The 22101-nt window shown below is 49.3% G+C and overlaps 2 protein-coding genes across 7 annotated transcripts in view; both read right to left on the bottom strand.

The window, feature by feature from the left end:
• The window catches only part of CAPN5 (calpain 5), a 68747-nt gene that overhangs the window by 14001 nt on the left and 32645 nt on the right, over positions 1–22101 (bottom strand). For 5 of the 6 annotated variants that reach the window (XR_010475108.1, XM_021285078.2, XM_065075441.1 and 2 more), the window contains exons 3-6: positions 14265–14396; positions 1982–2190; positions 1357–1549; positions 604–797 (exon numbers count right to left, since the gene is read on the bottom strand). Coding sequence is in view for 5 of the 6 variants with exons in the window: in XM_021285078.2 (XP_021140753.2) it covers positions 604–797; positions 1357–1549; positions 1982–2190; positions 14265–14396 (728 nt within the window). In the remaining variant the exon portion in view is untranslated. The remainder of the gene's footprint in view (positions 1–603; positions 798–1356; positions 1550–1981; positions 2191–14264; positions 14397–22101) is intronic. The other variant, XM_065075359.1, reaches the window with a different exon arrangement.
• On the bottom strand, positions 6105–14251 carry OMP (olfactory marker protein). Its single transcript, XM_065076212.1, has one exon. It carries the CDS (start codon positions 8772–8774, stop codon positions 8295–8297), a length of 480 nt encoding a protein of 159 aa, XP_064932284.1. The 5' UTR covers positions 8775–14251; the 3' UTR covers positions 6105–8294.

Here is a 22101-nt window from a genome sequence, read left to right as displayed (position 1 = left end):
TGCCCTCACTGCTCTACTAGTGGTTAAGTCATCTTCCAACTATGGGGAAAATGCAGCTTGGAGCTTCAACTTCCTTCTTTACCAGGGGAGCTGAATCCAGCTTGGCAAGGTTTTGTTTTACCAGTACAATCATAACCCTATCAGTGAAAATAACTAAATAGACTCTGGCAAAATAATCTGATTACACCACCCTTTGATTCTTCATCCCATCCACAGACACCACAACAGTCAGGGGTGGCAGAGGTTGATTCTGTTGGGTGCTATTTTTGCTGGAACAAGAGTGGAGTGGGAAGGTGAGCTATAACCATCCTTCACTAGTGTGAATATGCTGGTGATTTCTCCATAACACCCACCAGAGCCTTAATGAGAAAGTTTGTCAAGCTCGGCCAACCTCCTGCTGTCCTCCAGGGACCCTAAGGAAAGGAATGAATCTACCCTAGTGAAACAGTAGGTTTAGGACATGGGTTGAAGCAGCATCTCACAACTGCCCATGCAATATTATCTTACGGGTGTGGTTGTAGCCAAATTGCCTCATGCTCAAGGCTTACTCCAACCCATCTTTTCCCACCAAAGCTGCTGCTGCTGCTGCCCATCCTAACTCACGTGTCACTCCAAGGGCCGTTCCACTCCCGCTCGCCCCACGGGTTGCGCATGCGGATCATGTCCAGCTTCTCCGACTTGAAGAAGGACAGCAGGCCGTGGCCCAGGCGGACCTTCCGCACGTCCGTCACTGCGTACGCGTGACCCTTCACCAGCCCACAGGCCAGGCGGGCCTCCATGTCAGCTGCTGACATGGCCTGGACAAGGAGACATAAACAGCACTTGTACCAGGGCGATGTGACTGTCTTTGCAGGGACTGGGAAAAAAGAGAGCTCAGGCTCCCTCCAGGTTGCTCTGAGCTGAAAAGGAGAGCAGTAATGCTCAGGGAGAGACCCAGTTGCCTTGGGAGATGTATCAGATGCTATTTTAGGTGTTAGTTCCTTCCTGGTCTTCATCTGCTGCATGAGGTCTCTGAGCTCAACCTGTCAACCAATGAAGTTCATCCTACCTGGGACGTCTGGCACCCAGTGTTTGTAGAGACGTCCACATGCAGGCACCAAAACACCTTTCTCTGGAAGTGAATCCTCTCCTAACATTTAAAGGGTGGTGAGATGAACCTGGGCTCGTGGACAGAGCAATGAGGAATAAAAAGATTTGGCATCCAGTTTTGACTTTCTTTGCCGTTCATAGGAAGAAGTGGGAACCCTTGGCCATAATTCATCTGATCTAATTTAGAAATCCCCAACAGTGTAAGATGACTGCATCCTAAAATGCCTATTCCCATGACACCATGACCATACAGGCAACGTCACTTACTTTGATGGAGCAGCTGATGAGACCTCCCCGGTTGTGCACCTTCAACACGCGCTCGAAGAGGACGTTTCGCTTGGCTTCATCAGCAATGTAGTCCCCTTCCGTCAGGTCGATAGGTTCAGAGACTCCACCAGTAAAGTCTACCAGGGCATCAGCTGTGTTACCTCCATCCAGGGCCTCATAACAACCTGACAACCTGAAAGAGGGTGACAGGAATGGCACAACAACACTGGCTTGACATTTTAAGGGATCTGGGACAGTTCTTAGGGCAGCCTGGAAAACAGAGATTTGTAATAAAACTTTCAGTGGGTGAGGACAGAAAACTGGGATGAAAAAATAAGACCCGTGCAGCCTGGAGCACTCTTGTTGTAATAGGACAAAGTAAAGGGAACTTGAAATCCCTAAGACAGATGTTACTTAAACAAACATGGAGTTGGAGGATATTTTGCTCTGAGGGTAAATTAAGGCTAGAGAAGGGTTTTTTTTTCTTATACTTTCTGTCTGCTAAGTTCTACTCCACTCCACAAAAGCTCTTGTTTCCACTGGTGCAAACCAACTGATGAGTGAAAAGAGAGGAAAAACAGGGTGCCCACGCCTCAGTTTGTTCTGCAACTGCATTGGTACCTACTTGGCATAAGCCTTCTCCACCAAGGCACACCAGAACTCGTTCCTGGAGTTGGAGTGGCAGTAGATGAGCTGGTTGTGGAGTGTGGGCAGGCGGTCATCTATCACCACGTCCAACCACTGACCGAAACGCCAGAACTGGAAGTGGAAGATCCCCACGTAGCTATCAGGTTTCTCAGAGTTCCACTCCTGCTCCTTCCAGTCCGGGATGACCTGTGAGACAGAAGACACATGCACCCAGGTTGGTCCCTTTTTTGCTGGGTTTGACTCTCATCCTGGGACTAATTCAGACAATATCAAAGACAAGGAAGAATATGATGGGGATGGACTTGTTACAGCCTGTTGGGGACAGATTTTGGACCTGGTTCCTCCAAAACAGACAGATTAACATGTACTGGAATAGTTTATACTTCATTGTGCCTTGGAAGATGGAGTCAAAGATCCTTGTCCTCTTTTTTATAACTCTACCCTGAACATCTGCTGCCATCTACTGCTATAGACAGGCCATTGGAGCAGAAGATTCCTTAGTGTGACCAGGGGTGGTTATTTTTATAACCACATTTTGTTCATTTTAGTGTCAGTAGGGTACCACTAAGAGAGGGCACCTTCTTTGATCCTCTTATTTGATTCCGGTGTGACTTGACTGGCTCAAAAGCAAGTGTTGTCTTCATCTACCTGGGGGTAATAAACAGGGACTGGACACTCCGTGTACACCTACTCTGCTAAATAAAAGTGTGAAAAGTGAGATCCCCAACCTCACAAGTTCTCTGTTCTTCCCTGTCAAGAGCTACCATACCCATTCAAGCAAGCACAGGGAGATGACCTGCTAGGAGAAGGAAAAGAGGGCCTGGGGTGAAAGAAACCCTGAAGCAGCCGAGGGACTGAGGGAGTGCAGGTTTGGTGTCACTGCCATCTGCACTGCCAGCAGGACAAGGCACAAGCAAAGGGTAACTACCACAGTCTGTAGGCCTTCATGGCTGTGGGCACCACATCACTCTGGATGGAAAATCCACCCAACTGTTGGGACAGACATGGGCACAGCCATGCACAGATGCTACAACTACGAGGATCTGCATTTTATTTAGAACAAGGTCATAGAGGCACACAGCAAGAAACCGTCCCACCACAGCTTAGTTTTTGTTGAGGACGAAGGCAACATGGTTTTACTTCATGGCCTTGGTGGGCTGTGAGGCCAGAGAAGGCTCCAGGGAGACCTTAGTGTAGCCTTTCAGCTCTTAAAAGGGGCCTGTAAGAAAAATGGGGACAGAGTTTTAGCAGGGCCTGTTATGATAGGACAAGGGGTGCAGGTTTTAAACTGAAAGTGAGGAGATTCAGGACAGACATGAGGAAGAAATTTTTTACAGCGAGAGTGGTGAGAGCCTGTCCCAGGTTGGCCAGAGAGGTGGTAGATGAACCATCCCTGGAGACATCCCAGGCCAGGCTGGACGGGGCTCTGAGCAACCTGAGCTGGTGAAGATGTCCCTGCTCATGGCAGGGGTGGCACTGGGGGAGCTTTGAAGTTCCCTTCTAATCCAAATCATTCTGTGATTCTATGATTCCATATTTAATGTTGTTGATAGCTGAGAAGTATTGACCGATTCAGCTGCAGTAACAAGACCAGCTGTCCACGCCTTTTCTTCTTTACTTACCTGCTCCCAAAGCATCATGACCTAAGCGAGGAAAAAACCCAGTAGGCCCATTGGATAATTATGTTCCAATACATGAAATAAACACTGTTCTGTAGAGATGGCTGTGAGTGTTGGGGTGGGATAGGACAGGACTCAGCTACATCACATTGGAATAGGCTCTTTAGGAAGCCCCCGGCCATGGTGAGACCCCCTGCACCGTGCCTTGGCCCTTGTGCAGCTGCTGGAGCCTTGTGCCTTTTTTTTGGCTGCTGTCATGAAACCATAACCCTGCAGAGAACCCCCTCTCTCTGGAGATCCCCCAACTCCATTAGCTACCAGCAATGATCCAGCTCAGGGCTTTTATTGTGCCTGCACTTAAATATTAATGATACCATAAGCCTCACAAGCACACGTGGTCTCTTGAGTTGTCTGGATCAATCAAAATAGAGCAGACAGAGCTGTGAAAAAGAGCTGCTCTTGGAGGGTTTGGCATTTTCCAAGAGTGCTAACAACGATGCCCCAGACTTCCTTTGGGACAGCGCCAGGGAAGGTCAGACAGCCCTCCATCAGTCCCCATCGATTCCCTCCCGACTGGAGCTTATCCTAATGAATTGTCATAGAGGACTGGTGTGCTAATCAACTCACTATTAATGTGGGCTTATAAATGATTATAGCATTGATTAGAGGCAGCTTGTCAGACAGAGCTGGTAGTGACAGCTTCCAGCCGGCTGGTTCAGAGACTCGCCATTGCTGTCAGTGGTGGTAGAAGATATTGGTCCCCCAACATCCTCCTCTGACCCTTCATTTGGGGACAGCTCTGAAAACACCCTCTTCCACTGAAGAACCCGAGGGAATGTCAGGAAGATGTGCCAGGGGAGGTTTAGGTTGGACATGAGGAAAAGGTTCTTCACCCAGAGGGTGCTGGACACTGAACAGGCTCCCCAGGGAGGTGTCACAGCCCCAAGCCTGACAGTGTTCAAGAAGAGACTGGACAGTGTCCTCAGACAGACGGTGTGAACTGTGGGGTTGTCCTGTGCAGGGACAGGAGCTGGACTCGATGATCCTTGTGGGTCCCTTCCAACTCAGGACATTTTTGTGATTCTATGAAGGTAGCAGAAGTGGTCAGCCTTAATGCAGAGCAGGATCCAGGAGCAAGGACTGGTCGTGTTTCTACAATGGCCCAAGGGGAAATGAGAGGAACTGCCCCCAACCTGCCAAAGAGCAAGGTGTGAGCTCAAACATCAGCTTCCTCCCGGCCAGGTCCTCCCACACCACAGCATCCCACCCAGGTCAAGGATCCCTTCAGTTGCTTCAGCCCCTGGCCAAGGTGTCTGTGACTCTCCTGGCTGTAGGGGAGAGGTGGCAGCTCTGGATATGGTGCCTATCAGGATATAACACTTCAAGGCATATAGCACAACCCCTTCTTGTGACCTGACATTGTGTATTACCTAAAGGATTAACCTGGGGCACACCTACAAACCCCAGCAGTAGATGGATCCCAGATACCTCCAGGAGACCAACATGAGATTGAGGTCTACAGCTCTCACCCACTCCCAGGAAACCTCCTCAGACATCTTCATCCCTCCTCAGTGGATGCTGGAGAGCATGTCATGGACCACCCATCCCAGAGTCCTGGACTCAACTTGGCTGTGTAATGCTGAGGCAATGGAGACCAGATCTCTTAATTTACCCAACTGTGGAGACCAGATCTCTTCATTCACCCAACTGTGCTGCTTTTTCTTAGGAGCTCCTAAACCTGGAACTGTAACAACCTTTAGTGGAACAAATTTACAGTGAGAGGATTCAGAGACAGGTAAATTGGAAGCCCAGAAACACCAAGTTCCAGATCTAATTTATAACATTTCCCTAAGCCGGTTTAGGGCTTTTCTCTTTTTTCTTAGGAGTGGTCAGTTAAGAGAAAAGGCACGTGTGACCCTGAAAAAATGTTCCCAATTAGAAGTAGGAATTGGTAGATGCTGATTCTGCCAAGCAGGGGCTCTTCAGCTGAGAACAGAAAAGGGAGAGAGGGACCCAGCTGTGCCAATATCCCAAACCAAATCAGGATGAAATTCCCCTGAGAGATGGGATGGAGTGGTGTATCTCAAAGCCTTTATGGGATGCTGAAACCGTGTAGGGAGATTTTCAGTGACTGGTATGAAGAGGCTCATCAGCCCTGCAGCAGAGAAAGATCACACTGCCCCATTCACCTCCCATCCCCAGCTCTGATGGAAAGAAGGATCCAGTTGATGATCTGCCCATTTTCCCTCCTTTGCCCAGCTTCAAACCTCTCCCCAAACCACACAAACTGCTAAATGCTTCATTAAGCCTTTCACACCAAGAGACAAGGAGGCAAATGTTCATTTTACTTTTTACAGGAGAAAGAGGTGCTCAAAAATACCAACAGGGACCTGAAAATTGGTGGGTGCTGATTTACACCATGCAGGATTGGGGCTGCTTCCAGAAAGAGCATGAAGAAAACACGCACAGTCTCAGTCCCTAAGGGAAACCCTGTTGACTAGGCTTTTATTTACTGTGGTACATCAATTCCCAGTGAGTATCTGCAGCAAGAACTCTACCCCAGCAACCAGCAATGTAGCAATGGCATATTGTAAGTCCTGGCATGCAAAAACCCCTTTGGATGTTGGCAGCAGCTCCTGTTATCAGGTCTAATGTGGGCTGTATGATACAAATATGCCCAGAGAGGTGGTGGATGCCCCTCATCCCTGGAGACATCTCAGGCCAGGCTGGACGGGGCTCTGAGCAACCTGAGCTGGTGAAGATGTCCCTGCTCATGGCAGGGGTTGCACTGGATGAGCTTTGAAGGTCCCTTCCAACCCAAATTATTCTGTGATTCTATGCTTCTACAAGGAGACGTCTCCTATGGGAAAGTCTTCTAGAACCCTAGAAGTGGGCTTGGCCCACAGTGGGTCCATGCTACGGCCAAGCTGGGATGCATCCACTTTTATGTCTCCTCACTGAGTCCAGTATTTCTTGGGGTTTAAACAAAAACATCAACTTCCCCAACAATGCCCATGACATGTCTGTATGATTTGGTGGCTGCTGAGCTTTGGTTGTGTGTAAGACTCAAAGCTCCAATTATCTCTCCAGCCAGTAGCTGATCTTCTTGCTTTCCTTCTCCTCTCTGCCTGGTATAGCATGTGCATATCATTTTATACACTATTGTTGTGGGTAGGGCATGGATTCTGCGTCTCTGGGGGCTTTGAAGAAGAGGTTGGACTCTTGTGGGGAGTCCAACAAGGTTAGACATCTTGTGGGGGTGGTCCACGTAAGTTAGCAGGCCATGGGTAAAAAGCCACCTTGTCCTGGCTTTCCCATCACTGCCCTCTCCTTACACATCTCAGACAAATCTCAGGCTGTACCTTGAGGAGTGCTCACCCACATTTGGATGCAATCTTAGCAAAGGATCAATTGTAATAATACTGGACTCTTTCAAAGGACATTTCCATCTGTGGGCCTCAAGAAGCTTCACCAAAGTCCCCTCCACTTTTTGATACAGGAAAAGAGAATGTCCAAAGTTAGTAGTTTATTCACAGTCATGGGGCAAGCCAGGCACAAAACATTCTCCTGCTCCTAAACTTGCAAAGGTACCATCTCCCCTCTCTGCTCCCGTGGCCACCCAGACAGTGCTTCCTGCCTCAGCATTTGTAGAGGGCAGGAGATACTGCTTTTTGGGAGCAGCAGCAGGTTCCTGCTCTGTGGTTCGCAAAGTGCTCTGCAGCCTCGTGACTCTCTACAGATGCTTCAGAGTAAATATATCAGTGGGTGCTTTAAGGTCGCAACAATGCACAAATCGTTTTTGCTGCAGGAGACGCACTGCTGGCTCAGACCTACAGCCTGCTCCAAGCCGCCGGCTCGCTTGCCCCCTCTGCACACACACCTGCTCCAACCCACCTTAGGACCAACAACCTCCAGGCAGCACAAGGTGAGCATCTTTCTGGAACACACCTCCCCACAGTGACCCCCAGCAAGAAACGGTGACAGCTGTCAGGAAAAGAGCAGTCCAACCTCCCTGCACCAGTTTGTCCAGTGGGTTTGCAACCTGCAGAAGATGGCATGTCCAAATATGCTTCATCTTCACGGCAAGGTGAGCTCAAACTTCATGGGGCTGGTCTTCAGGGACACCAAGCAGCCACTGTTGCAGCGGGAATCACTGCAGCCTGCAAGCACTCAGTATCCTTGCAAGGAGAAGCACCCCACTGCAAACAAGCCCTCCCCTTTTAATGGCTAGGACGGAAACTGGAAGCCAGGGCTCTCTCCAGGTTGTCTCTCCTGTTTCTAGTGTGGCGATTTGTTATTTTTCCATTAGCCTTTTCGTACGTAGTTGCCACAGTTGGAGGGCTTAGATCAGCTTCTTATTTCCAAGCCAGCAAGGCGCTGCACAGGTCAGACCTGGTGAATCCCTGCTGAACTTCCAAGCATGCAGTACTATATTCTAGGCAAATACATGACCCACTCCTTCCCATCATTCAGACAGAGGACAACATGTTAGGGGAATATTTCACAGGGCTAAGGGGCTCCAGAAGCACCTGGCTGTCCTCCACATTTTCATGATGCTGTTCCTCATAAAAAAACAAAAATCACATAAAAAATGAACCAAGAACTGAACTGAGAGAAAGAAAAATGGAGACAAAAGCACAGCTGGAGCAAGAAGGGCTGAGGAAGAGGGGATCAGGCTTTAAAAACAACAGAGCACTTCAGCTGAGCTGGTTCGAGGCCATCGGTGAAAGCGAAGAGGAAATACATCACCTTGCGGATCCGGGCTAACTCCGCTATTCGCTCCCCAAATTCCTGGGCATCTGCCTCGTTGCACTCTACCTCCTTGGCCCCTGGTTTCTTCCAGAAGATGCCCACCGGCTCCAGCAGCTGCCGGTTCATAAGGTGGGTGAGATCGGGAGTCCAGTGCTGGGAGGTGCCGGTCACCGTGACCTTCCCAGGTCTCTCTAACTGGATGTCCCAGCGGAGGAAGCGCAGGTTGTGCTGCTGAATGAAATCCACTCGGTAGATGTGCTCGTTGGGTCGCAGCAGCTTCTCGCCGTCCTGGGGCCTCACGTTTTTCTGCTGCAGGCTCTGGAATCGCAGCCGCATGCAGCGGGTGAGCTGGTCATCGTGGATGAAGGGCAGCTCCAGCATCTCTGCCTCGGCTGCCATTGCCTCAGCTGCTCCTCTGCTATGTCCTCAGCAATGTTTGGGCTCTCAAACAGGACACACAGAGGCAAAAAGCCACCAAGCCCCCAGAGCTGGTGCTCCCTCTCCACGGTCCCAGCGGTGCTAGGCAACCCGGGTCAGTGACGCAAAAGACCCTCCGGAGCTTCCTGTGGTTGCCCTCTCGTCTCATTTGCAGATGAGAAACTGATGGTGCTGCTGTGCACGATAATCTATAGGGAAGGGATGTCTGATGTCAGCTTCCCTGGCAACCTCCCTGACAACCGCGGCTTGGCTCATTATCCCAAAACGAAGGCGTGCAGCTGAGGATGTCACCTGGCAGGTCTGGGTGGCAGTGGCTTTCTCTGAGTGTAGGATCAGGATAATTCAGGTTGGAAGGAGACTCTGGAGGGATCTGATCCAGCCCACTGCTCTAAGCGGATGTTATTTTAAGGTTAAATCAGGTTGCTCGGGGCTTTGTCTGGTCCATCTTTGAATCCAGTGCAGGGCAACAAAGATGATTAAGGGAGTGGAGCATCTCCCGTGTGAGGAAAGGCTGAGGGAGCTGGGGCTCTGGAGCTGGACAAGAGGACACTGAGGGGTGACCTCATTAATGTTTACAAATATATAAAGGGTGAGTGTGAGGAGGATGGAGCCAGGCTCTTCTCGGTGCCAACCAATGGTAGGACAAGGGGTAATGGGTTCAAACTGGAACACAAGAGGTTCCACTTAAATTTGAGAAGAAACTTCTTCTCAGTGAGGGTGCCAGAGCCTGGCCCAGGCTGCCCAGGAAGGTTGTGGAGTCTCCTTCTGTGCAGACATTCCAACCCGCCTGGACACCTTCCTGTGTAACCTCATCTGGGTGTTCCTGCTCCGGTGGGGAGATTGCATTGGATGAGCTTTTGAGGTCCCTTCCAATCCCTGACATTCTGTGATTCTGTATCTCCATGGATGGAGATCCCACAGCCTCTCTGAGCCCCTGTTCCAGTATCTGATCATGCTCATGTTGAAGATAAGCTGGAGCTTGTTCTTTTGTCTTGTGTCCTGCGACTGTGTATCCCCAGCAGAATTCTGGATCCATTTTGTCCACAACCTCTCATTAGCTACCTACAGACAGCAACAAGCTCCCCCTTCACCTTCATTCCTCCTGGCCACACAAGCCCAGCTCCCTCAGCCTCTCCTTGCGCCCCCTGTCCTCCAGACCATTTTGGTGGCTGCCATCAGGCTTGCTTCAGTCTCCCACTGTCTTCTTCTGGGGACCCCAAAACAGTGACCAGATTGGGATTAAACAATGCCAGACAGAGGGAAAGAATATTTTCCCTCGCTCTGCTGGTTGCACTCATGTTAGTTTGACCCCCATCTCTGCAGTGGTACATGTTTGACTCATAATCAACTCGTTCGTCAGGAACCTGTTTCCTTTTCTGAACAAGCAACCCAAACAACCTCTTTCCAGGCACCATAGGGATGTTCTGAGCCCACATGAACACCTTCAAGAGCATAATGCCCAACCTGGAACCCCTCATTCCTCAGCAATTGCTGTGCATGATTAAATCCAGAGCACCAGTGCTGTGCTGGTGAGTTGTCCAGACAGTGGATGGGATAACGGGGGACAGTGGTGAATGTGTGTCTCTTTGCTAGGTACTGGATGGCTCCATGAGGCTGCAGACCCTGAAGTGAGGTGCCATGCCAAGCCATGGCCACTTCCGCCAAGTGGCCCCATTGACACAACAGCTAAGCCATAGCCACAGTTTTAGGTAAACCATGGAAACAGTCAAACTCCTGCAAGTGTGCTATGGTATCTTTGGGACGTAGTCACTGGTTTGGACAATTGGAGAGTGCACGGGTTTCAGCACAAAGCTTTAGACATTGTGGGGAGTCATGTAAACCAGTCTGATGTTACTCCTAAAGACCCTGAGGACAGATCCAAGAAAACAAAGAGCTACACAGACACATTTGAAGGGGTAAAAGAGATGTCTGAGGAAACCTGACCCTTCTGGCTGTCCTCTGTGCTCTTGCCTCATGTGTTCACTAGCTTTGAAACATCTTTATCAACAACTGTTGATCAAACCCTTGGGTTTTAAAAGTTAAAAATACCTTCAGATAACCCTGGACATCTTTTTGAGCTGAGCTACATGTGACAATGTTACATAGACCTTGCCTGGACTACCTTGTTTCTTCTATCCCCATAGGTGATTGTAGTAGAAGAAGCAATGACCTTGCACCTGATGATGGATGGACAGCAGTGAGGTACAGCCCTCAGGAACCATGTGGTGTTCCTTCCTTGTGCTGCTGAGATACAAGATCAGCCTTCAGGGTCCCCTCAGGGAGCAATAACTAACTCCAGGTTGTAGAAGACCTATGCAAAATGGACTTCGGGAGGTCAGTGCCCTCAGAGCCATCTGCTCATGGCATGACACCCAAGATGGCTCTGTGCTCTGGAAGCAACAGAGTGGGAAGGAGACAAGGCTAAGTGGTGGAGATGCAGGGCTGTGTGAATCACTTGGCTTCAGAGTCTGGTCCATGTCCCTCATTTCACAGAATCACAGAATGGTTTGGGTTGGAAGGGACCTCTGGAGATCATCTACTCCAACCCACCTGCTAACGCAGGGTCACCAGAGCAGATAACACAGGAAGGTGTCCAGGTGGGTTTGAATGTCTCCAGAGAAGGAGACTCCACAACCTCTCTGGGCAGCCTGTGAAACAGACTACCTTGTCTGTCCTTTCAGCTGTTGCTTACATCAGCATAGTGACCAGTCAGGAGTAGAGATTTGTCCTGCAGGCACTGAGTCCTATGTGTGGAGATTCCTGAAGGCCAAGGAGCAACCGGTATCTCCAGGAATGTTATTACAATTGCACGTGCAACTGTACCAAGGACCAAGAGGTCCATTATTTCTGGGCCAATGAAAGGCTCTGAGATCTTCAGCAAGGACCACAGGAAAAGGTTCTTCACCCAGAGGGTGCTGGACACTGAACAGGCTCCCCAGGGAGGTGTCACGGCCCCAAGCCTGACAGTGTTCAAGAAGAGACTGGACAACGTCCTCAGACACACGGTGTGAACTGTGGGGTTGTCCTGTGCAGGGACAGGAGTTGGACTCGATGATCCTTGCGGGTCCCTTCCAGCTCATGACATTCTATAATTCTATGACCATGCTCTAATCCCACCACATCCAGCAGAGCTGATGTCTCTTTGGATCAAGGGATTAATCTGTGCACATGACGTCTCCCATTTTGCTTTAAAAGTTGCTGCTGCAGTTTATAGCAACACTTACTCCTTGCAGTTCATCATAAGCCCTCAGAACACCTTGCCAAAGGAGAGCAAATGTCCCGTCCAGGTCAGTCTCCAAAATCAGGGGTGTGTTGAAGCATGTCTGATCAGAGCCCTGCAGTGAATGCCACAGCAAATTGGGAGGGAAGGCTTGGGGAGAGGGCTGCAGCTTTTGCTTTGGCCACAAAACAAACCTTTCTGAAAGAAAGAGGAGGCAGGTAAAGGAGAGCCTCTGAGAGTCAAGGGCATGGAAAATGAGAAGTCACAAACACCCACAGCCAAACTGCCAAGGGAGGAAAAGCAACGCCGTTGGCAAACTGAAATAATGAGGTGTCCGAAGGGACCAAGCTTCTGCTCAGCTGGCATTTCCCAGGGCAGGGCTGGAAGTGAATGGTGAGGAGAGAAGATAACTCTACCGCTTGCCCTTGGGAGACATCGATGCAGAAGAACAAGCTAAACAACCCCTCGCACCACACCTGTAGACACACAGCAGTCACGACAGCCGCAATGGGAGGAAACCTTACTGCTTATCCAGGAGCCAGCAACAGCTATCCAGTTCCAACAGAATGAAAAAACCTGGTTTTAACAGAAAATGGGGATGCTGCAACAAACACAAATTCATGAGCTTAGTGTTCATGATCACAGATGAGGTTCTAGGGACACGGTTTAGTGCCAGTATTAGGTTAATGGTTGGACTCAATGATCTTGAGGGTCTGTTCCAACCAAAATGATTCTATGATTCTATGATCACAAAACCCAAAGGCAGCAGGGAGTGGAAGTACAACAGCACACAGAGTAGAGACAAAGGTTGGAGGTGCCCCTTTTGGTTCCGTTGCAATAGGAGGCTGTAGGTGAAGCAAGTGATGCTGTCTGCAAACACTGTAGGTCTTTTGTGGCTGCCTTTTGCAGTAAAATGTAGGAAAAGGAGCTTGCAACTTGCTGGTCTCTTGTCCTACAATGAGGCACGCCTGTACCACCATCAGGAGCTCCCCTGCCTTGGCTTTCACAGGACTGACTTCTTCTGTAGCCAAGAACGTGGTGGAGATGGGCACAGACTATTGGAAGATGTGGCACTGAACACCTTCTTGCCCCCCGTACCTCTGTGGTTCCTCCCTGGGTTGAAGCCCCTTAGAATCATAGAGTAATTTTGGTTGGAAAAGACACTCAAGATCATTGAGACCAACAGTTAACCCAACATTGCCACTAAAGCATGTCCCTAAGAAACTCATCTACGTGTCTTTTACACACCTAGCTCTGGTGCGGCTCCTTGGTGGCTTTCTGGCTCACAACACAGTCCCTTTGGACTCCACACTCCAAGGAGCACTGCTATATGGTGTAATCCAGCCATGAAATATGCCAGGCATGGATGCTTTGGGGAAGCAGTGGCTTGGGAGAGATACCAATACCCTCAAATCACCCCACCTACCCCAGTGCAAGGTGTCTCATTGCCAAGGTGGGCACACACTGTTCAGCCTGGAGAAGAGAAGGCTCCAGGAGACCTTATTGTGGCCTTTCTCTATTTAAAAGAGGACAGTAAGAAAGATGGGGACAGGCTTTTGAGCAAGGCCTGTTGCAACAGGACAAGGGATGATGGTTTTAAACTAAATGAGGGGAGATTCAGGCCAGAAATGAGGAAGAAATTTTTTTACAGTGACGGTGGTAAAACACTGTCCCATGTTGCCCAGAGAGGTGGTGGATGAACATCTCTGGATCTGGAGACATCCCAGGCCAGGCTGGACGGGGCTGTGAGCAACCTGAGCTGGTGAAGATGTCCCTGCTCATGGCAGGAGTGGCATTGGATGAGCTTTGAAGGTCCTTTGTAACACAAACTACTCTATGGTTCTATGAGCATCCAAAGAGAGGGAACACCATGGGAACTAGGGAAACAAGGCCAAACATTATAGCTGACCAACTTGGACTTTGTTCTTCTTCTTGTTTTTTTGGGTTCTTTTGGACTGGAGCGGGTCAGATTTGATATCTGGAGGACAGGGAAGGACAGGACTTGATCCACTTGGTTAAGGAGAGACTGGCCAAGGGTTTGGCTTGAGTTTGATGTGACTACAGTCATGATGGCTAATTCCCCTTGAAAGATAGTTCTTTAATGGAGGTTTTTGCACATGAACAGTTTTCCAGGACCTGAGTTATCCCCAAATAACCAGGTTTTGAGCTGGCCAAACACAACGCATAGCCAAGATGTTGAAAACAGGCTTTCCCCTGGGGAAACCACTTACCTTCTGCCACAGAGACTCCCGGGACGCCAGTGAGGAGCAGGCAGCCACAAACCAGCAGTTCCCAACCTGGCCCTGGTGTAAGTCATGGGAGCTGATCCCGTCCACGAAGAGATGTGGATCATCACAGATTTCCTGTGGGACAGGAGAAAAACAGATTCTATGGATCTGGGACAGCGCTGCTTTTCCTCTGCCTGGCTCCTGTCAGGCTGTCCTGTCTTCTTCCCACTCCCACTTACAGCCTGAACAAGAAAGCACTTACACAGCAGGGTGTCCAGCAAGCTTCATGTGAAACATTATTTTATTTTTTTTTAATATTTTCTCCTGATGCATCCAGTTTGGAATGTCATGCCCAGCTGGAGGCTGGGAGTGGATGGGACTGACAAAGAGCTGAAATAATTTTTTCTCCTTTGTTATCATGTTTAATTTGAAGAGGGGAAAGAAAAAGCAAGTTTTGCTGCTTCCCCCACACTTCCCAGTTTTTCAGGCTGGCTGTACCCAGAATAACATGTTCCTCCTGAACTTTGCACATGAGGACTTGTATTGACTCTGCCCATGGAATCATAGATTCACAGAATGGTTTGGGTTGGAAAGGACCCTCGAAGCTCATCCAGTGCCACCCCTGCCATGAGTAGGGACATCTTCACCAGCTCAGGTTGCTCAGAGCCCCATCCAGCCTGGCCTGGGATGTCTCCAGGGATGGGGCATCCACCACCTCTCTGGCCAACCTGGGCCAGTGTTTTACCACCCGCCATGGGGAGGAAAAGGAATCTCTGCTTCATAAGCACCTCCTGGTATTCTAACCAAACCCAGCCAGCACCGTGCACCTGAAAAACAACCTGAGCTCCATTCAGACACAAAGTGGGCAGGGATCAAAGCCAAGGGAGAGGACTAATCATCACGGAGCCGCAGGCGTTGCAGGAGGTTGGGATAAGCACTAGAGGGAGGCAAGCTGACAGACACCAAGGGCTTCTCAGCATCACTGAGTGCAAGCAGGGGTGGGAGAGGAGCAGCGAACAGGGTTTCACTCCTGTTTCATAGCACCGAGGAAGTGTCCAGCAGCAGGGATGCATCTATCCTGCCTGTTGGTGACAGGGATATCTGCAAAATCAGCTCTTAGTGATCCTGCTCTGAGGGGGCAGAGACAGTGTGTTTGGTCCATTTGAGGACCACAGCTGCCTTTTCTACCCTTGGATGAATCTGCAGTGTACAAAAAAAAGGAGTCACTTGGTATTACGTAGAAATGAAAGAATGGAAATCATAGCCTGCTTGGCAGAAATTAGTATAGGGTAGAGGGTGTCAGATGCTCAGAGACCTTTCTTGAGAGCAGAGCTGCCAGTAAGCTGTGATTTCCCCATCACCAGGAAAGAATTTGTAAATTCAGACCCTGTGGTTTGTCATTTTAATAGAGGGAAGCCCTGTGTACTCATCAAAAGAGCAGCCTGTTCTGTCACAGAAGAGCGGTGCAGCTCGTTAGACCCTACTGCCTTGGACCCCTGGCAGCAATGATGGTGCCACATTTGGAAAGGCACATGCCAGGACAGGATCCCTCTGCAAAACACACTTCTTGTTTGACTCAGCTTCTCTTCCCATTAACGCAGATGAATCCCTCAGGGCTTGAAGGATTAATTCAGGCAGATCCTCAGATGCTGCAGTAGGTGTTTCCCTTTCAGGTGCACACTTGGATGTGGTGTTTCAAGGTCCTTTTGGTTCAGTGTGGCTGTGGCTGAACACAAACACTTGCTCTACAGCTTAGCAACCCATGGACTTTCTAACCTCCTTCTCTTATAATGTGCAAAGCCAACAGCAGCTTCCAGCTGAACTGGAGGTTTCCTAGGAGCATGAAGGTTGCTAAATGCCACAGTCCTCTGATGCGGCAAGAGGTGACAGCCTCTGGCTTGACCCAGGATCTTGTGTACCTGGAGATGCTTCAGGCCTTGGAGATGGAGAGATGGTTTGCACAAGGATCAGCCCAGCATGATATATAGGTCTGGCTGAAATTAAACACCACGTGAGCTCTGCACAAAATCTGTGCAAATCCCAGATTGCTCAGTGAGTCTTCCCAGGAGTCAACCCCAAAGGGCAGAGAGGGGCTGCCGTGCTTCCCTGCAGAAGGACCAGGAGCACCCTCAAGCCCTATGACTGAGATTATTCCCAGTGGACTCCCAGTGATTCTAAGCACAGAATCGTCAAATCAATGTAGTTACAAGGAACTTCTGGAGGTCATTCAGTCCATCCCACCCACTCAAAGCAGGGTCAGCTACAGCAGGTTGCCCAGCACCATGCTCAGTCAGGTTTTGAATATCTCCAGGAATGAAGATTCCATTGGCAACCTCTGCCAATGTTTGGACCATCTCCATGGTAAAAAAGACTTTTCTAATGTATAAATGGAATTTCCTGTTGTTTTTAAATTTGTGCTCACTGTCTCTTTTCCTGTCACTGGGCATCACTGAGAAGTCTGACTCTGTCTTATTCATTCCCTACCATCAGGTATTTACGCACATTGTTAAGATCCTCCTGAGCCTTCTCCAGACTGAAGAGTCCTAGCTCTCTCACCCTCTCCTCGTGTTAGATGCTCTAGTTCCTTAATGATCTTCAAGGCCTTCTGCTGCACTTGCACAGGGGAAGACAGAATTTCCTCCTGGCTCTGATGCTGCAGAGCTGATCCCATCAGGAACCAGACTCATTGATGGGTCAGTCTCCCCAGCTGAATCTCCTGAGAAGGTTTCCCAAATCCCTTAGACTGCAGCTTCCCAATATTGAATTACTTGGATTCTCCAGTGCCTTAGACTGCAGCTTCCCAATATTGAATTACTTGGATTCTCCAGTCCCCACTAAAGCTGCTGAGCTCCCACACACACCTGTTGGCCCTGGTCTAGACTTGGTTGGCATTCAGTCCACAGGGATACCGTTCCCTGGGTGCTCTGTTTCTACCAAGGTAGGAGTAAGGCAGCAATGTCCTCGTGATTGCATGGAGCACAGTGGGGCCTCGGTGTGTGATTCAGTACCTTCAGGGTGCAAAGCACACCCAAAGCCATGAAGAATCATGCCCACATGCAGAGATGGATGATGAACTGGAACCATTGGTCTCTAGGTCAAAAAGAGACAAGAAAAGCCTCGAACTTAGTTTTCCTTTTTTCTGCAGACAGAGCTGAAAGAGATAATGAGCTTGTTCTGCAGTCAGACTGAATTACAGGGCCGGGAGTTTGTATCTGCAAGGGGAGGAGAGAAGCTGAGATGCTCTGATCACAGAAGGTCATCACCTTGATTTCCTTCCCTCCTTCCCGTGCAGCAGACAGAAACTGGGTGAGCAATAACATTTCCCCAGGCAGGCACTTTTACAAAAAGCAAATGCCATGTCACCCTCCCAGCACCATGACTCAGAGAGAAGAGGGCAGCACACAACCTTGCAAACCCACATACAGCCTGAGGGCTTTTTGGAGCCAGGTCCAACCACCCCATGGCTTCAGCAAACAGTGACTCCATCCTGTCCTTCAGCTCATCACAGCCAGATGCTGGGTTGTGGTTGCTCCTGGTCTGGTGAACAGCAAGAAAGAGCAGGGGGAAAGCCAAAAGATATGGGTGCAGGGAAACTATGGCTTCCATATGTTGCTCTTAACTCCACCTTGGCCAAGAGAGCCATTCATGCTTCTTTAACCCTAAGAAGAACCTGTGTTGAATTATCCCAAGGACACTAAGCACCATCAGAGATTATTTGCTCCCCTGTTAAAATTGCCTGCTGAAATGGCCACTGAGCTCCAGGCAACAAAATACCACTTAGAGGAAGCCTGTGCAGATAGCCCTGTGATAAGATACAGCCTGATAACAAAGGCAGGGCCAAAATAGTGATTCAAAGTTCTGGTGATTCATACGCTCCTTCCCACATCCTTCCTTCTGCAAGGGATGTGGGACAAAGTTGGAAATCAGATCCGGGGCTGGGAGAGGACTTTGAGGCTCCTGTTGATGGGAGGTTGGTTGTAGAGGTGCCAGGTCTGGCTTACAGGAGCCCAGAACGGGCCAGTTTACTCCCTCTGGTTATTTAAGTTCATTAAGGAAAAAGAGACCAAATCAATGCAATTATCTTGCACTTGGTGGTGTAATTTTGCTTCCCACCAAAACGTACATGGGCTTTTCCTCTGCTCTTCGCCCCTTTGACCCTCTTTCCCTCAACACACACACAATTTCCTTCCAAAGGCATTTAAACCAGAAAATACCACCCTCATCTTCTCCAGTTGGTCCAAATCCATGTAGGGTACGAATGAGCAAATCACCCTGTAATTTGCTTTATAATTGGTGACTGTCTTATCATAGATGTTTCTCAGAGCAGATTTCTGAGCTTTAGGTTCACTGGGGATCTGGATCGTGTCAAGCCAGCTGTGGGGAAGCAGAAGCTCAGGGGGGAAAATTACTGTGTGAGATCCAACATCTGCTGCATGCCAGGACCACTTTTGCTAACAAGATTTTGCAAGGAGCAGACTAGTCTTAATTGTATTGCAGAGCCTGGCTGTTTTCAGGAACAATGTTTTCACTCAGACTTGCAAAATCAGCAGGATAATCTATTAGCGTGGCTGCACTTCCCCTCTCCCGGGCAATGGGGAACCAAAAGGATCCTGTGTCTTAAATGTCATTCACACAGCCAAGGGAGTAAGAGGAGTCCAAGCACAGTGAGCAACAGTGACACAGCTGACACAAAGGTCCCCGTGTCATCTTGCTGCAGGTACCTGCATCAGGATGTGATTTTGCAAAAAAAGCGCAATTAAAAACTTTGCACTAGGGTGATGTAGAGAAAGGAAGAGAAACAGGGTGAGTTTAGAAAACCAGGGGTCCATGTTTTCAGATGGATTATTACGGAATCATAGAATCACAGAACAGTTTGGGTTGAAGGGACCTTCAAAGCTCATCCAGTGCCACCCCTGCCATGAGCAGGGACATCTTCACCAGCTCAGGTTGCTCAGAGCCCCGTCCAGCCTGGCCTGGGATGTCTCCAGGGATGGTTCATCCATCACCTCTCTGGCCAACCTGGGACAGGCTCTCACCACCCTCAGGTTAAAAAATTTCTTCCTTGTGTATAGCCTGAATCTCTCTTCTTTTAATTTAAAACCCTCACCCCTTGTCCCATTGCAACAGGCCCTGCTAAAAATCATATCCTCAGTGGCTTGGCTTCATACACATGGAAGGGAAGGTTTGGTTGGTAATATCTACATCCTGTGAAACTGTGGTGGTTTTTATTGCCTCAGTCAGGCATCCCTAATGCTAAACCATCCAGAGTGTCTCAATGTGTACACATTTTTATGTTATCAGCTCCCACACTGTGCAAAGGGCATTGGACACTCCACCCACAGCAAACAGGATTTGCTTTTAAAGGGAGGCATCACAAATATACACTCCCCACCAACCCCGTGACCCTGCTTGTGTCCCTCAGCACTGCACTGTGCCATTTGTTTTGCTACCAGAAACAGCAGGGACGGTGGCAAACAAGATCAAAAGGTCAATTTGCAGGCTTAGCAGCCTTTACAGGTCCCTCTGTAGTTTTATCTTCCGGGTATCCAAAGTACAAAGGCACCAAAGAGGTCTCTGTTAAAGCAATGAGATGTGGAGAGATGTGACATGCTGTGAGAACTCCGCACCTCCCTGGGAGAGGATGGAGAGGGAGAAGGACAGACATGAGGAGGAAAGTTTTTACAGTGAGGATGGTAAAACACTGGCCCAGGTTGGCCAGAGAGGTGGTGGATGAACCATCCCTGGAGACATCCCAGGCCAGGTTGGATGGGGCTCTGAGCAACCTGAGCTGGTGAAGATGTCCCTGCTCATGGCAGGGGTGGCGCTGGGTGAGCTTTGAAGGTCCCTTCCAACCCAAACTGTTCTGTAATTATATTATAAGAATGGGAAGGGGACAGGAACAAGTGCAGAGACCTCAGACCTCCCCTTCCCGTTCCTCCCACCCATGGTCTCCAGGGATGTGGTCTTGGAGAGCCTCACATTACTCAGCCCATGATTTCCAAGCCAAGTGGCTACAAGAGCCCAGCTTTTAGCATATCCACACAATCAGACACAGCCCTCTCCAGACAGCCTCTCTCACAGCGAGTTGTTTTGATGCATCTGTTTGCAGAACTGCTAAGAAAAATTATTCCCTGTATTATTCCCTATTCCATGTATCCTGACAGCCCCGAGATCTGCAGATCTCAGGTCTGAAGCAGGAAAGTCTTCACACACCTCGCTGACAAACTGGGGGGTGGGATGCTTGGACCAGTGAGATGATCTGCCCCAGGTTGCCCCATCCAGAGGCAGAGGTGGTCCCTCTTGGTTTCAAGTCCCAGCCCAGTCCAATCACCACATGAGCCATCATTCCTTGGTGGAAATCATGTCACCAGGTTCCTTTTGTGCTGCATCACCTGAGCCAGCCTGACCCTCAGGAGTGTACACAACTACAGTCTTGAGACCTGAAGGAGAAGACACTGAACAAATGCAGCAGCTCTCGGAGATGGTTCTATATGGATCTCCTTCCCTAAAATCTTAGTACATGTAGGCATGGGCTCTAGGGAGCTACACCAGAGAGTTGGAGGAGATGAAACAAAATATAAGGTCTCATGGGTGTTTTAACTTTAACACTCTATGAGAGATACGACCCTCTGATTCACCACAGTGTTGCCACCCACCTTCTCACAAATGCCCCCATCCTCCATCATAACCCAGTCTTGAGCTGTCCTATGGACCTCCTTGGACCAAACTCCCTTGGGATGGTGCTAAGGACTTGTAGGGTGAGGAACAACCCTGATTTGGCCCTATCATGGGTTTGAAATACACCCAACCCGCCAATTCCCATCGCCTCACCATGGCACACTGCATCCTCAGTTGCACCAGCACTTCCAGTTGTGAGGTCTAACCTCAAACAGAGGAACTGCTTTGGCTCGAAACCATCTGCATCAGGCCCCAAACTTGTTCTTGGGGAGGTTCACTGTCATGTGGGTACAAGTGAAGGACCATGAACCACAGGCATGAGCTATGAGGATGTTCACAGTATCACAGTATCACAGTATGTTTGGGATTGGAAGGGACCTCAAAAGATCATCTAGTCCAATCCCCCTGCTGGAGCAGGAACGCCTAGGTGAGGTCACACAGGAACATGTCCAGGCGGGTTTTGAATGTCTCCAGAGAAGGAGACTCCACAACCTCCCTGGGCAGTCTATGTTCCATAGCTTGCACCACTTTTGAGCCATCAGTCCCCACCCTGGAGGACATGGTAGTGTGGACGTGTCGGTGGGAAGGGAAGAACCTATTCAAGTAAGTCCTGTTGTGAAAAAACAGAGTATTTTGGGAGAAAACCACCCACCCATCACAGAGCTATTGTGACACCCTGGAGCGAGCCGGTGTGGCCATGACGTGGGCTGTGTTGGTTCTGCTTCCAAGCGACATAATCCGGGTTTGGCACTGGTGCCTGCTGAACCCTGCCTGAATCCCAGTTCCTGTGTCTCACTGAAAGCCAATTTTCTAAAACAGAATTTAGGAATCTAAATCATGTGGGGATCTTTGTTTGTTTGTTTCTTTTAATAATTATCCTAAGAGCCAAGTTATTGATGGGAAAAGAAAGAACACAAAGCTGCAAAGGAAAATTACCTCCACCCTCCACTGTGTCTATTTCAGATCAAAACCTCCTGACTGCTTTTCCATGGGGATACCTCCCACACCCCCTTGAGCTGCACTGTCCCAGGGTGAGGAACCATCCTTCGGCTTGTGATTGTGTCATATTTATAGCACGGCAGCACCACTATCCAAGACCAGGACTTGACCCAACCACAGTCCAAATTAATCCCTGACTACGTAATGACAATGAAGAGGTTAT

The sequence above is a fragment of the Columba livia genome, chromosome 1 (assembly GCF_036013475.1).
Source record: "Columba livia isolate bColLiv1 breed racing homer chromosome 1, bColLiv1.pat.W.v2, whole genome shotgun sequence".
Taxonomy (NCBI): Eukaryota; Metazoa; Chordata; class Aves; order Columbiformes; family Columbidae; genus Columba; species Columba livia.
Note: the sequence above shows the minus strand (reverse complement) of the source record. Positions and strands in the feature narration are given on the sequence as shown.

What these genes read in the sequence shown, in the direction of transcription:
- OMP (XM_065076212.1), bottom strand. Translation starts at nt 8,774, where the DNA reads ATGGCAGCCGAGGCAGAGATGCTGGAGCTGCCCTTCATCCACGATGAC.